The following is a 13888-nucleotide window of genomic DNA, read 5'->3' as shown; positions in this document are numbered from 1 at the left end:
CCTGGCTTTGCTTAAGCACTTGGTGACTAAGAATACAGATTTCCCTCTTTTTTTTTTTTCTTTTTTTTTTTTTTTTTCCCTCTAGTATTCTAACAGCATTCTTTGTGAAAGTTGAAAGACTTTCAATCTTCACATGTGGACTGAAAATATCACTACTGTGATCCATCCAAGAAGAACGATTATACCAGAAACAGGTTGCCAGATTATTAGTTGCTCCTTATTATATGACCATACCCAGAGGAAAATGTTTGGAAATATTGCCATTGAACACGGCCATATTTTGAAAGATGTGTCTGTTTTTAGAATGGTTTAGATCACAAATAAGCAGAATAGTGTTACGTGGGAGATCTGTGTATACAGGCCTTCAGTTTATGCATAACTGGTCTTTGCATCAAAAGCCACACAATGTTTAAGACCTGATTAGACAACTATGTACATGGCTGGATTAAATCTGTTTCTCAGTGAACTTTGTCTTGTGACCGCAGAACAGTGTGTAAGCTTCTGGGAATGGTCCTTGCGAGTTGCATGCTAATAATACAGCTTTCTACAGAACCGTTCTACTGTTAGGGCCAGAAAAGTTTCTCTCACGCGATTTCATAGATACACAGTAATACAGTTTATCAAAATAAACTCGGTCAAATGCAATGTTAAACAGTGCTCTTGTTAGAGGTCCTTGTGAACTTCAATACTTGGCTTATGCGGCTTATTACTCAAGTACATCGTGCTAATGAGCCTTCAAGTGAAAGAGGAATCTTTGAGTAAATATGTAATTGGGACATGGTTCACTTCTATAATGTTCTTCTTTCAATAGGTTTAATATATGAAAAATCAAACTTGCTCCTTGTTAAATTCCCTTATTAGCATACCTTGCATTCATAGGTGATATGTAAGCTTGGGAAGGAGAGCCCCTGTGCAGTTAAAGTTTAGTCACTACGATAGCACTGAATGAACAGTGTTACTATGGAGTATAACAGAACTTAAGTTTAATTACAGCATATCTGAAAAAGTAACATCTAGAGCATTTGGGTTTGGGATTCTCAGGTAAATGAGTAGGAGGCAGGTATGTGAAGTCTCACAAATTGGTAACTTCTTACTACAATTGCTATCTAATTTGTTATCTAAAATGTAATTAAAATACTGTAGTCCAGCTACGTGGTTCTAATACACTAAAAGAAAGAGAAATGGTACCTTTAGACTATAGTATCTTGCTGAGTTTCATACTCCCACCTTGCTAATTCGTATCCTTTTACCTATCTGGCTTTAAAAAAAATACTCCAACTGATTTCTTTTGTTAACTTACAACCCTTCAAAATTAGAACGAAAAGTTTAATGGCCTAAATACAGTGCAGTCCTATTTGAAAAGCCTGATTTATCTTCTATGCTTTTTTTATGGTAGTATTTCCTTGTTATGCCCTTGGTATTTCATAGCTGTCCTTTTTAAGCACTGAAGCAATTAGTTTTGAGAAGGCTGATTCTTCAGGGTCCAGTGCTTTCCTGCCTTTCATTTGCCGAAGCTGTACATTTTAATGAAGTTGTTTCATCTGTGTTGCCAAACACTAGAATTTTGCTGCTTCAATTCTAATTATCTCTGCTGGCAAATGCTATGTTTTATTAAAGCTGTCAAGTGCACTGTTCATTAAATGTCCACAGTCTGTGGTGCTGTGCACACAAATTAGATCAGCTTTGCTCCTTGATAGATTATGAAGAAGTTACATGTTTTTTTATAGACCTTTAAAATCTAGTTTAACAGCAATCAATGATGACTTAAGTAAGTAAAGCATACCTGTAGCTTCTTGAAACCTAGTATCCTGTCACAATTCATCTATGACACATACATGAAAACTCTAGTAGTCCAGCTGAATATGCTGCTTATTTTATTCATGAAGAGACAGTTTTGCTTATCTAAGATACAGTTTCATCTTGAATTCTAGTTGGTTTAGGCTAAGATAAGACTAACACATACTTGAATGTGAGCAAATGCATCAGTACTAGTCTTTCATTACAGGGTTGTGTAGTGTAATTAATCTTCACTAAAAGTAAAGATTGCTTCATTTTAGTGTTACCAACCTGGTGAATGCAAAAGATTGCTATCGTAAACAACTACCAGCTTATAATGGCATATTTCAAAAGAGAACTTTAGTAGATGTTTGCTCCAAATATATGGCGCAGTAACAGAAATATTGTACTTGCAATAACAATATGAGTCACTCTTAGGTAGAGTTCTTTGCTTTTATTTTGTATTTTCATTGTGTGTGTCATTATTTTGAATAACAGTCATTTATCCTGTTTAAGGTGTTGTGTTCTAAACGTTCTCTATGAGGGTTAATAAGATATTGTGGTGATAGGTAACAGAGGAGCATGATGATCTTTTGAAAAAATGTTTTTCTTACTCTTCAGCTATCTGTAAGCAATAACTTCAAATTTATTTTTTAGTATTATGGCTTTATGGTATATCCTTTCTGTACTGGTTGTTTTATCTTCTGAAGAATGTAGGGTTTATTCTTTCCAACATAGCTTTTAAATTTATCAGGCTGTATTTTAAACCTTCTCAAAAACAGATGTTTATTGTACTCTTCACAGAAGTCATAAATGACATCTCAAAGTGCTACGTAAAATGAATGGAACTTTGGGGATCTTGGATATATCCTTTTAGGGTCTGAGAGGAAACTACAGTCCTTCAAAAGGCTATGAGCCGCTCTCCCTTATCACTTCTTATGATCCAATTAAAAAAGCTATAGTAGAAGTAGAAAATTCTTACAGCCTTAATTTGAATAGAAGGCCATGTATGTTTATATATTTCTTCATCTGTTAATGTATTATACCTTATCAAGTATGTTTTGTGGTATTTACAACAAATAATAGCATTTAATTTTAGTTTTTGAGTGGAAACAAATTAATGCTGTTAAAGCAAACATGAGCCTCTGTTTGTTAAATCTTTAAAAGGAAAACATGTTTTTTGCAAAGCATGGCCCTTTATACCATGACAATGTAGCATTTTCTGAAAAGAGACATTGAATGTGCACTTCACAGTATCCTAAATCTCATCAGACTAGGAAAGAAATAAAAATCAGGAGTGTCTTCCATGAGAATTTCTTGTAATCATTAGTACGATGATTACAGGTAGGGATTCAAATAATGTGGCTTTTCCTAAATGCTGTAGCTGGCCCAACATAGAAAGCAGCTTATAAACTAGAGATATCACTCTGAGTGTCATTCATAGGTAGTGAATCTTTGGAAGGATTGTAAAATGTGTTAGCTTTGATTGCTGCTGGCTGTCAGTTGATCAGTCTAATTCTGCACCAGCTGTGGCATTTAGACGATCAATAAGATTTTCCCAGGAAAGGATAGATTGCCGCTGTTGTTTTCAAGAATACACCTGAGACAAAAGGTCATAAATACCTGAGCAGAGAGATACTGTGAAAAACAAAACAAAAACCTGTTCCTGGCCACTGGCACTAGTCTCCTAAAGGAAATTTCAATAGGAGGGTTCCTGCAACTCCATTCAAGGGCTGAAGTAATTTTTGTCACCAGAAATACTTCACCCAACTTCACAGAATCACAGAATCACAGAATTTCTAGGTTGGAAGAGACCTCAAGATCATCGAGTCCAACCTCTAACCTAACACTAACAGTCCCCATTAAACCATATCCCTAAGCTCTACATCTAAACGTCTTTTGAAGACTTCCAGGGATGGTGACTCCACCACCTCCCTGGGCAGCCTGTTCCAATGCCTCACAACCCTTTCAGTAAAGAAGCTCTTCCTAACATCTAACCTAAAACTCCCCTGGCGCAACTTTAGCCCATTCCCCCTCGTCCTGTCACCAGGCATGTGGGAGAACAGGCCAACCCCCACCTCTCTGCAGCCTCCTTTAAGGTATCTGTAGAGAGTGATAAGGTCGCCCCTGAGCCTCCTCTTCTCCAGGCTGAACAAGCCCAGCTCCTTCAGCCGCTCCTCGTAGGACTTGTTCTCCAGGCCCCTCACCAGCTTCGTCGCCCTTCTTTGGACCCGCTCAAGCACCTCGATGTCCTTCTTGTAGCGAGGGGCCCAAAACTGAACACAGTACTCGAGGTGCGGCCTCACCAGAGCCGAGTACAGGGGGACGATCACCTCCCTAGCCCTGCTGGTCACACTGTTTCTGATACAAGCCAGGATGCTGTTGGCCTTCTTGGCCACCTGAGCACACTGCTGGCTCATATTCAGCCGACTGTCCACCAATACTCCCAGGTCCTTCTCTGCCTGGCAGCTCTCCAACCACTCATCTCCCAGCCTGTAGCTCTGCTTGGGGTTATTGCGCCCCAGGTGCAGGACCCGGCACTTGGCCTTGTTAAACTTCATGCAGTTGACCTCAGCCCATCGGTGCAGCCTATCCAGATCTTCCTGCAGAGCCTTCCTACCCTCGAGCAGATCGACACACGCACCTAACTTGGTGTCATCTGCAAACTTACTGAGGGTGCACTCAATGCCCTCATCCAGATCATTGATGAAGATGTTGAAGAGGACTGGCCCCAGCACCGAACCCTGGGGGACGCCACTAGTGACTGGCCTCCAACTGGACTTGACTCCATTTACCACAACTCTTTGGGCCCGGCTATCCAGCCAGTTTCTAACCCAACGAAGCGTGCGCCAGTCCAAGCCAAGAGCAGCCAGTTTCTTGAGGAGAATGCTGTGGGAGACGGTGTCAAAAGCCTTGCTGAAGTCAAGGTAGACCACATCCACAGCCTTTCCCTCGTCCACCCAGCGCGTCACTTTGTCATAGAAGGAGATCAGGTTCGTCAAGCAGGACCTGCCTTTCATAAACCCATGCTGACTGGGCCTGATCGCCTGCTTGCCCTTGAAGTGCCGCATGATGACTCCCAAGAGGATCTGCTCCATGAGCTTCCCTGGTACTGAGGTCAAACTGACAGGCCTGTAGTTCCCCGGGTCAGCCCTCCGGCCCTTCTTGTAGATGGGCGTCACATTCGCTAGCCGCCAGTCAGCTGGGACCTCCCCCGATAGCCAGGACTGCTGATAAATGATGGATAGTGGCTTGGCCAGCACCTCTGCCAGTTCTCTCAGTACCCTTGGGTGGATCCCATCCGGCCCCATCGACTTGTGCACATCCAAGTGCCATAGCAGGTCACCAACCAGTTCTTCGTGGATGGTGAGGGCCACATCCTGCTCCCCATCCCCTTCCACCAGCTCAGGGTACTGGGTATCCAGAGAACAACCGGTATTGCCCCTAAAGACTGAGGCAAAGAAGGCATTGAGCACCTCTGCCTTTTCCTCATCTCTTGTAACTAAGTTTCCCCCTGCAGACCAATAATCTTTTGTCTTCTTCAACTTCAAATTTAATTCTTTTTCAAAGACCTACTGCAGAGGATGGCTCAGAAGAGATAGCATGTTCTGTGGTAGTGATAACAGTATATGGAAAGATTTGTTTGGGAAGCATGGAAGTGAAGATTCACGTGAAAAACCTACTATATGTGAAATACGATTTTGTTTCTTATTTTCACTTTGGATGTATGTTTCTATTTGGATTCGAATCTGAAAAATTGGACAAAATACTCCCTGAACCTCCTAGGGAGATTTGAAATGTATTCAGGTTTATATTTATATCCAGACTCAGATTTGAAAAAACTTGTCCTATTTTGTATTTTTGGAAGTTACGTGATTTATTACTGTAAGTAGTGCAAGTAAAAAATGTTTTGATCTCACTGCCTTATCCACGTCTTTCAAATTCAGTGTGCAAGTGTGTCAACTACCACAAAAGCAAAAAGTTTATTTAGAGATCCTGGCGCCTTGCCGTTAGTAGTATAATCTCAGAAAATTGTGGAAAATCATTAAGCATAAGACAGACATCACAGGGGTTGTGTAATTAGATACAGAAATAAACACCTGATGTGTATGTGGAATTAATTTTAGACTTAAGAAAGTACAGAAACAACAACTGGATTTTATGACTCACTGTGGGTTATCAAGCTGAAACTGAGAAGAGTAAAATTAGTACCATTAACAAAAGAAATATACAAAGGGAAATGTTCCTTTTTTTCCTGAATATATAGGGATATCTACTTAAAGAAAAGAAGGAGAAGTTTTTGTTCAAGATTTTGGATTTGGCTGCCTGAAATTGACATACTTAAGTAAGATATTTGGCTGATTGTCCTGTATTTTTAAAGTTTGACTACTAGAGGTTGAGAGAGTATTGTTTTTGTGTTACTACATTTTTGGAAGAGAAGCAGTTTTCACCTTGAAAAATTAATACTAGATTTTTATTTATTTATTATTGTTATTTATTGCAGGAACACCAAGACAATATACTAGGAAATACAATGCAAACTGCAGTTGCCTTACTGAATAACGTGGTTGCTAACAAAAGCACAAACATGATGCTACTCTTCACAGAAGGTATGTCTTTACCTTTGGTTATTCTGCTTTATACAGATGCTTCCCAGCCTGCTATAGTATCTTGCACTGTGTGAAATGTTTGATCATATATATTTATATTCTGTAGTGGTTGTTTGATAATCGCATTGTAACTGACTGGTACTACTCCTTACTTCATCTACCTCGCCTTCATTTACCTTCTACATTTTGGTTAGAAATTTAACTTTAGAAAGTTGTTCCCTCAAGGAGATGTGGTTATAAAAGAATTACTGACTCGAATTTACATTATGCCTCTGAAGGATGGCTTTGGAAAAGAGTGGGCTAGAGCTCTGACCATCACAGTGCAGAGGGCAAGCGTAGAGCACCACTGCAAATTCCTCCTTTTCTTACTGCTCAAATCTGCGAAAGGATGTTATACAATAATTTTACACTTAAAAAGCTGACTACTCTTCCAGTCCAGTGGTGTAGACTGATGGAACCCAAACTGACTATGGAGCCTTAGTATACAAACTATTCCATGTCTTCATGTCACTGTATTTTATTATTGAGCCTGCCTTTTATTTGCAACTTGGTTCTGGTTTACAAAATGAACGGAAGGTTTCCACTGTTGGAAATCCATATACTTTTGAAAACTTGTTTAGAAATACACACTTTGATTACATTACTCTTATTTGTAGTTAATGAGTAACTGACATCCAGAAATACTGATCTGTATTACCAACAGTATAAAATATATGGCATACTCCAGAAGGAAAAGGAAGAAGTTTGTGTAGAGAGAGAAGAAACAGCTGTGTCTCTTCTGAAGCCAAAAGGAAACCTTTTGAAAGTCTCTAGGAAAAGATTGAGAAGGTGGGATGGATGATACTTCATCAGAGCTTTTTCTATTGGTAATCACACCAGAGAAGGAGCCAAATGAGATAGTGTGATCAATGATTTATGTATTAGCACTGATAATGATGTGCAGATTTGAAGATCTGGATCTGCCTTAGATGTATTTTAAAAAACAGCAACAACAAAAAAGCAAAACACATACCAGCCTAAAAATCTGTGAAAAGAAACAGCAGTAACGGTCATGTCCTTGTTTTCATAATTACCTTAGCAGGTAAAGCACTCAACCAGAAAATGAGAGACCTGAATCTGGGTCCTTTTTTACTCTGAAGGGTTTGAATAGACAATTCCATCATTCAGAAGACCAGCAGGAACTTGACATTGTAGCTAATAACATGCTCTTCCCCTCTGTTTGAAGCAGATCCACTCTGAAGTTGGTGGTGTGAGACTCATAGGGCCAGAAGAAAAGGAAAATGTAATTGAGTTGGAGAGGGATGGTTTGTATGTTTCTGATTCTTTGGTTGTTTCTCAGTAAAGTGCCTGTTACCCTTGAAACTGCTTGGAGTTTATTGGAGGTGAGATGTGTCTATTGCTTTTTCTTTCTTTGGGCACATCTCCTGTGTGTTGGGCTAGCACTGATCTAATCCTAAACTAGTGCTGATCTGAGCTGCAGCAGGATCACAGAATCATCTAGTTTCTTGCAAGAGACTTCCAAGATCACCAAGTCCAACCTCTGACCTAACACTAGCAAGTCCTCAAGGATAACTTCTTAAAACAGCACAATGATATACAAAGAAGTTAGCTCAGGTGTGCCTTACTCAAAATAATACGCTCTGTCTTTCTGCATGGCAAAACTATTCAACAGCATAGCAAAACTGAACCCATTCTGTAAACATCTCCCCTTTATTGTCCTACTAAGTCAACTCCCTTATGCTTTTTATGCTGCTGGTAGTATGTCAGTGCTCTTCCACGTCTCATCTGCTCCTAAATAAAATGCATCTCTTCCATCATGATAGTTTCCAAATCAAAGAAGTGGGGTAGCAACATTATTAAAGTCTTTTATCATTTCCAAGTGCTATGTCATAAATAACTTCAGTAATGTTTTCAGACTATTAGTGATTGGATAACTCTAACTTGGGCTCACTGAACTTCATCATCCTAACTAGGAAAAACAGCACAGCAGCCAAAAACAATTTATCTGAAGTAAAATATTGCTATCTTCTCCTATCCCTTTTACCAATGGGTTAATCTTCAGAGTACTGAAAATGCGGGTTGTAGCCATTGCTTTGTTTATTAAGGGCCTAACTGTCAAGTGCAGAACTTCTGAAATTTGGTTTTTAGAAATGTTATGAAGGTATTGATTTTGTAATTGTAGCCTGTAAGGCTTTCTTCAAACAAAACTAGGAGAAACGTTATTCTGCCCAAACTGGAAGTCTTTTTATCCTTTTCCTTGCTAGCCATAAATATATGGGGTTCACTACAAGAAAATATCTTAAACTTTCTCTGCCGCCATCTTTGATGTTCAGCTTTGTCATTTTTGAATGACTCTAGTGTAAGGGAGAAGAGTGTGATCCAGTGAAATGGCCACTAAGCTCCCTCTTGCAGAAAAGGATCTTGGGGACCAAATGAAAAAGTTGAACTTAGGTCAGCAGTGTGCCTTTGCAGCAATAAGGGCAAAAGTGAACTACAAGAAGAAAGAATAAATGGAAGGTCGAGGGAAGTGATTGTTCTCTATTCTTGTGAGATTGTGTCTGGAATGCTGTTTTCAGTTTTGGGCTCCAAACTACAAGGCAAATAGGAGCCAAGTCTAGAGGAGAACCACCAGGGTGGGTAGGAGTGTTGAATACACTGTGTGTGTATTTGCAGCCTCTGCCCGTAGCATTACCTGAAGTTATTCCTTCCCAAGTGCAGAACGTTGTATTTGCCTTTGTTGAACATCAAAGAGGCTTTTGGCAGGCTGCTTCTTGAGCTCTTTCTAATTGTTGGCTCAACCTTTCACTGCATCAACTGCTTGCCTCATTTCAATGTCATCTGCAAACTTGCTGAAGGTGCATGTTATTCCGTTGTATTAATGCTCTCTGTCCAGGCTGTTAATGAAGGCATTCAACATTCATGAGCTGTTCTGCTGCCTAAGAAAAATGCTGAAGACAAAGTATTATGGGACATCAGTTTCCCTTATTCTCCTATTACAGTGTGATGATTGATTGGTGTATATGTGGAGCTTTAGAAATTAAAAATCTTAAATACGTGATAAATGTTATAAGGAGATCATGTTAAGGGGTCAGTCCTGTCAAGTTATTTAGTTTCCAAGAGTCCAGACATTAGCAATGAGTATTTCTTTCCAGTTCCATGTATGCCTTTCCTCAGCTGCCAAGAAAGCAGTATTTTTGCAGACAGATCATTCAGGGACCCCAGTCACTGTTTCCTTCTGTGCCTGTTAGCTTTTGGAACTCTATTCTGCTCAGTGGAGCTCTATTAGGTGATAGAGATTTTTTTTTTTTTTAATGGGATGCAGCTTACATGTTGAACTTTCCCCTTTTTCAAGGAAATCTTGCATGATAGCACTTGTTTCATTACTACTTCTGTGATTTCAAATTAATAACAGTGATACAGTTGAGCATTTCAGGGACTTGCATACAGGGTGGACTGTCTAGCATTAATTTCTCTCTCCCCTGAACTGTGTCCTTGTGTGACAATACATCAGACATGTAATGATAACCACCTGTAACATTTAAAGGTGAAATGGAGATTAACATATGCAACTGAAGTTGCAGAGGGACTTCAAAATGGCCTCTACTGTGTTATCAGCTATTAAACATTTGTTCTGTTAACATTAACAACAATTTCCACTTAATAATCAGAGCGGAATAATATGATTCAGTTTAATTACTGAGACTGGAAGTCAGTAAAGAGACTGGGATTAGTATATGGTCTCTTGTGGAAAGTTAAGATGAGATGCTAACAAGCCAAGACAATATTGATCATTTTTAGTGTGGTTTTCTAAGAATATGAAACTTACTCTCTGTCCCTTGTCTCAGCTTCTGGCTGCCAGTCTCTCTTTCCTCCCTTTCCCCATCCTCTGAAATTATTGGACAATTGTAAACTGATTTGAGAGAGCATAGAGGCTGCAGGGGGAGAAGAGGGACAGGGACTGCGATCAATACTACTCCTCCCAGTTTGATGCCAGTGTCAGTGACAGATGCCCAGAGCCTGGACAAGGGTCACAGGTCAGCAGGAGAGCACCCGAAGAGCAGCACAAAGGAATTCCAGCCAATAAGTCAGCTTATCAGGGGGCCAGCCTAAACGTCTCTGTGCTAACACACGTAGCATGGGGAATAAACAAGAGGAGTTAGAGATGTACACATGCCTGCGGGACTGTGACCTCCTTGGCATTCTGGAGATGTGGTGGGACAGATGGCTCCCATCACTGGAGTGTTGCAATGGAAGGATGCAGGCTTTTTAGGGAAGACAGGATGAGGAGATAAAGAGGGGATATTGCCCTCTATGTCAGTGAGCAGCTGGAGTGCATGGAGCTCTGCCTGGGGATGAATGAGGAGCTGACAAAGACCTTGTGGCTCTGGATTTAAGGCAGTGCAGAGGCAGGTGATGTTATAGTGTAAGTCTGCTACAGGCTACCTGATCAGGAAGACCAGGCAGATAAGGCCCTGTATAGACAGACAGAAGCAGCTTCGTGTTCACAAGCCCTGGTCCTCATGGGGAACTTCAACCACCCTGATACCTGTTGCAGGGACAGCACAGCAGGGCATAGGCAATCCAAGAGGTTCCTGGAATGCACTGATGATAAATTCCTTCTCCAAGTGATAGAGGAGCTGACGAGGAGAGGTGCTATGCTAGACCTCATTCTCACCAACAAGGAGGGGCTGGTGGGAAATATGAAACTCAAGGGCAGCCTTGGCTGCAGTGTCCATGAAATGATGCAATTTTGGATCCAGAGGATAGTAAAGAGGGAGCACAGCAAGCTCACTACCCTGAACTTTGGGAGAGCAGACTGGCCTCTTCAGGGGTCTGGTTGTTAGAGTACCATGGGATAAAACCCTTGAGGGAAGAGGGGCCTAAGACAGCTGGCTAATATTCTAGGATCAAGATCTCCAAGCTCAAAAGCGATGCATCCCAACAAAGAGGAAGTCAGGCAAAAGTGCCAGGAAGCCTGCATGGTTGAACAAGGAGCTCCTGGAAAACTCAAACACGAAAAGGAAGCCCACAGAGGGTGTAAGCAAGGGTATGGCTCCAGAAGGCAAAGGCAAGGACTGAGAGAATGATGAACTGCCCACTGTTAGCGAAGATCAGGTCTGGGACCATCTAAGGAACATCTGGGAACACCTAAGGGAGTCATCATTTGTTTCTGTTATTCTTGGGGCAGCCTACTGAAAAGACGTATTGTCTACATTAGCCATGTTTTCTCTGTTGACATGTGTTGACATACTGATAAATTTAGGTGTGAAAAGAACATCAAGTCAGGTTTGGCTGTTTGATGAGTGAGTGGTGTTAGTGTACAGGTCTGCTTAATTATGTGGAATGTGATGAATAATAAAAAGCCAAGCTCAGCACAGTACTTAATGAAGTAAAACAGTCTTGTACTCTGACTCACAGATATATTGTCTTTATTTCGCCTTCAGTGTCGCCTTTCTGTTATTTTTCATATTTTTATTTTTACATGTAGATTACATAAATTAAAAATAGAAAACATTGGATCATCTTAATTGTCTGTATTTCACCATATTTTCAAACTTTTGGGGTCCTGTTTGCCACCTGGGACATATTCAAATGCAAGGAAATTTAGTCATTTGAACTGTTGTATGAATAGCATTTTGCTTATAGGAAGAGTTTGGACATTGTATACTAGATTGTAGAAAAATGTGTGTCAAAGATTTTAGCTACTTTATCAGGATCCTCACCCTGAAGAACCATACAAAACAGGTTGTTGCAAAATAAGTCTTCTAAGCTGCAATTGGAAACTTCTAATTCTGTAGATATTTATTCCCAATAATTTCTTAAATGTATTGCGTGTATGTAAGTAGCTGTTTTCAGTATATCTAAAAGTAATTCCAGGTAATTCTGTCCTTAGGAAAGGTTTCCACTGTAAATCAAAGCTGATCTAATAAGTTGTTTGCAGCCCAGTGTTACTTACTAATGAGTTTACATTTTCAGCTTTTTTGGAATCCCATTATATCCCATAAGAAGTTTATCATAATGTTTTCATTACCGTCTTTTAAGGAGATGATGTATTTGTGAAATTCAGCCCAATCGTGTTCAATTGAATGACGTTTTCCAGGCTCTACTGCTGTGATTCTGTGTTTGGCTACTATCCTGAAGTAACCATCCCCAGCCAAGTAAGCAGAGAAGCTTGTCTGGATGTTTGAAAGCTGTGATGTGGTATAGTGAATCCTAAGCTTTATTCCTTATGCATTCATATTGTTGAATCTCAGGAACTAAACTAAAAATGTAACGGTGAGTTTTGACACGTAGAATAACAAAACTATTTCCAAGTTCCTCTTTAGAAATGCAAAATCTTTTAGTAGTAGTATGTAGTACTTCAAGCAGTTTCAGTAAAAATTGAAGTTCTTAAGGAAAGACCTTAAGTGAAAACGTAGAATGTTAGCTACAGTGGTTGTTATATCCAATAACATATTTAGAAAGCATGGTAAGCGCTTCAAGTGGGGACAATTACTAAAAGTGAAAAAAATCTACAATACAACTTTGTAGTCAGATCATTGTAATTCTTTCACTCCTTGTGAAAGAAAAATCAACCTTCATGGGTGAGGTATCCTATGCTGTTTGTTGTCCACTGCTTTGACTTAGTCAAATGTCAGGAGATTAAGTAGATTTCATATGTCTTTGTGTGTTGTATCATTCAAATCTCTTAAATATTGCATATCCAAAAAGTAGCACTTGTGAGACCAACATCCAACTTTCCTCTTTTTTGTTTAAGGGGGGGGGGGAAAAAAGGGCATGTCAGTCCTTTACACACACGGATCTTTAACTCAATGACAGGTAAATGGCAATGACTTAGCTTTCTACATAGACAAACCCCAAAGGTCCCTAACTTAACTAAATCTTTGGGGGATATTTTTCTACCTTTCATACCATACAGGTAATTGCATTTTAGCTTCAGTCTCCAAAAGACATTTGATTAAAGCCCATGCACACTTCTTAACAACAGCTTCTAACTTCATAATAGCTTCTAGCTTTCCAGCTAGCTCTCTCCCACCTGATAAATTGTCAACAGTCATGAAATTAGACTGCAGTAATTTAGCAACTCAGATCTTCCTCCCTGCTCTACCCACCTGTGTAGCAGAAGTTGGAACATACTGTAAATGGCATGGGACCTTGATTTTAGGAACACAAGTGAGTTGTTAGAGTAGCTGGCTTCCAAGTTGTGGGATTTCCTTCCGAGATGGGAGTTTGTCTCAACTGACTCTTTAGACAGTGGTCAAGAAAATGGCAGTGGGTTAGTCATACAGGGGAAGTCTATTTACAAGGGAAATGTGATATTTACAGAATCCTATATAATGCATTTGACAAATATGTCCTTAAAACAAACAGTCCGTGAAGAAAGCAGACATATTCAGGCTAGTTCTGAAGCCATTTGCTCATTCTCAGTCCTCCTCGTCTTGCAAAGAACAAATCCCTGCATGTAGATATGGGGTATTCAGTGAGGAACACTGCTTTTTCAA

The 13888-nt window shown here is 40.0% G+C and overlaps 1 protein-coding gene across 10 annotated transcripts in view; it reads left to right on the top strand.

Annotated features, from left to right (window-relative positions):
• Positions 1-13888, top strand: part of ULK4 (unc-51 like kinase 4) — a 246775-nt gene that overhangs the window by 147278 nt on the left and 85609 nt on the right. For 5 of the 10 annotated variants that reach the window (XR_011093978.1, XM_068674629.1, XM_068674627.1 and 2 more), the window contains one exon: positions 6281-6386. Coding sequence is in view for 6 of the 10 variants with exons in the window: in XM_068674629.1 (XP_068530730.1) it covers positions 6281-6386 (106 nt within the window). In the remaining 4 variants the exon portion in view is untranslated. Of the gene's footprint in view, positions 1-6280; positions 6387-7089; positions 7749-11291; positions 11798-13888 lie in introns of those variants that run through there. The other 5 variants (XR_011093979.1, XM_068674633.1, XR_011093977.1 and 2 more) reach the window with 4 other exon arrangements.

The sequence above is a fragment of the Anas acuta genome, chromosome 2 (assembly GCF_963932015.1).
Source record: "Anas acuta chromosome 2, bAnaAcu1.1, whole genome shotgun sequence".
Taxonomy (NCBI): Eukaryota; Metazoa; Chordata; class Aves; order Anseriformes; family Anatidae; genus Anas; species Anas acuta.
Note: the sequence above shows the minus strand (reverse complement) of the source record. Positions and strands in the feature narration are given on the sequence as shown.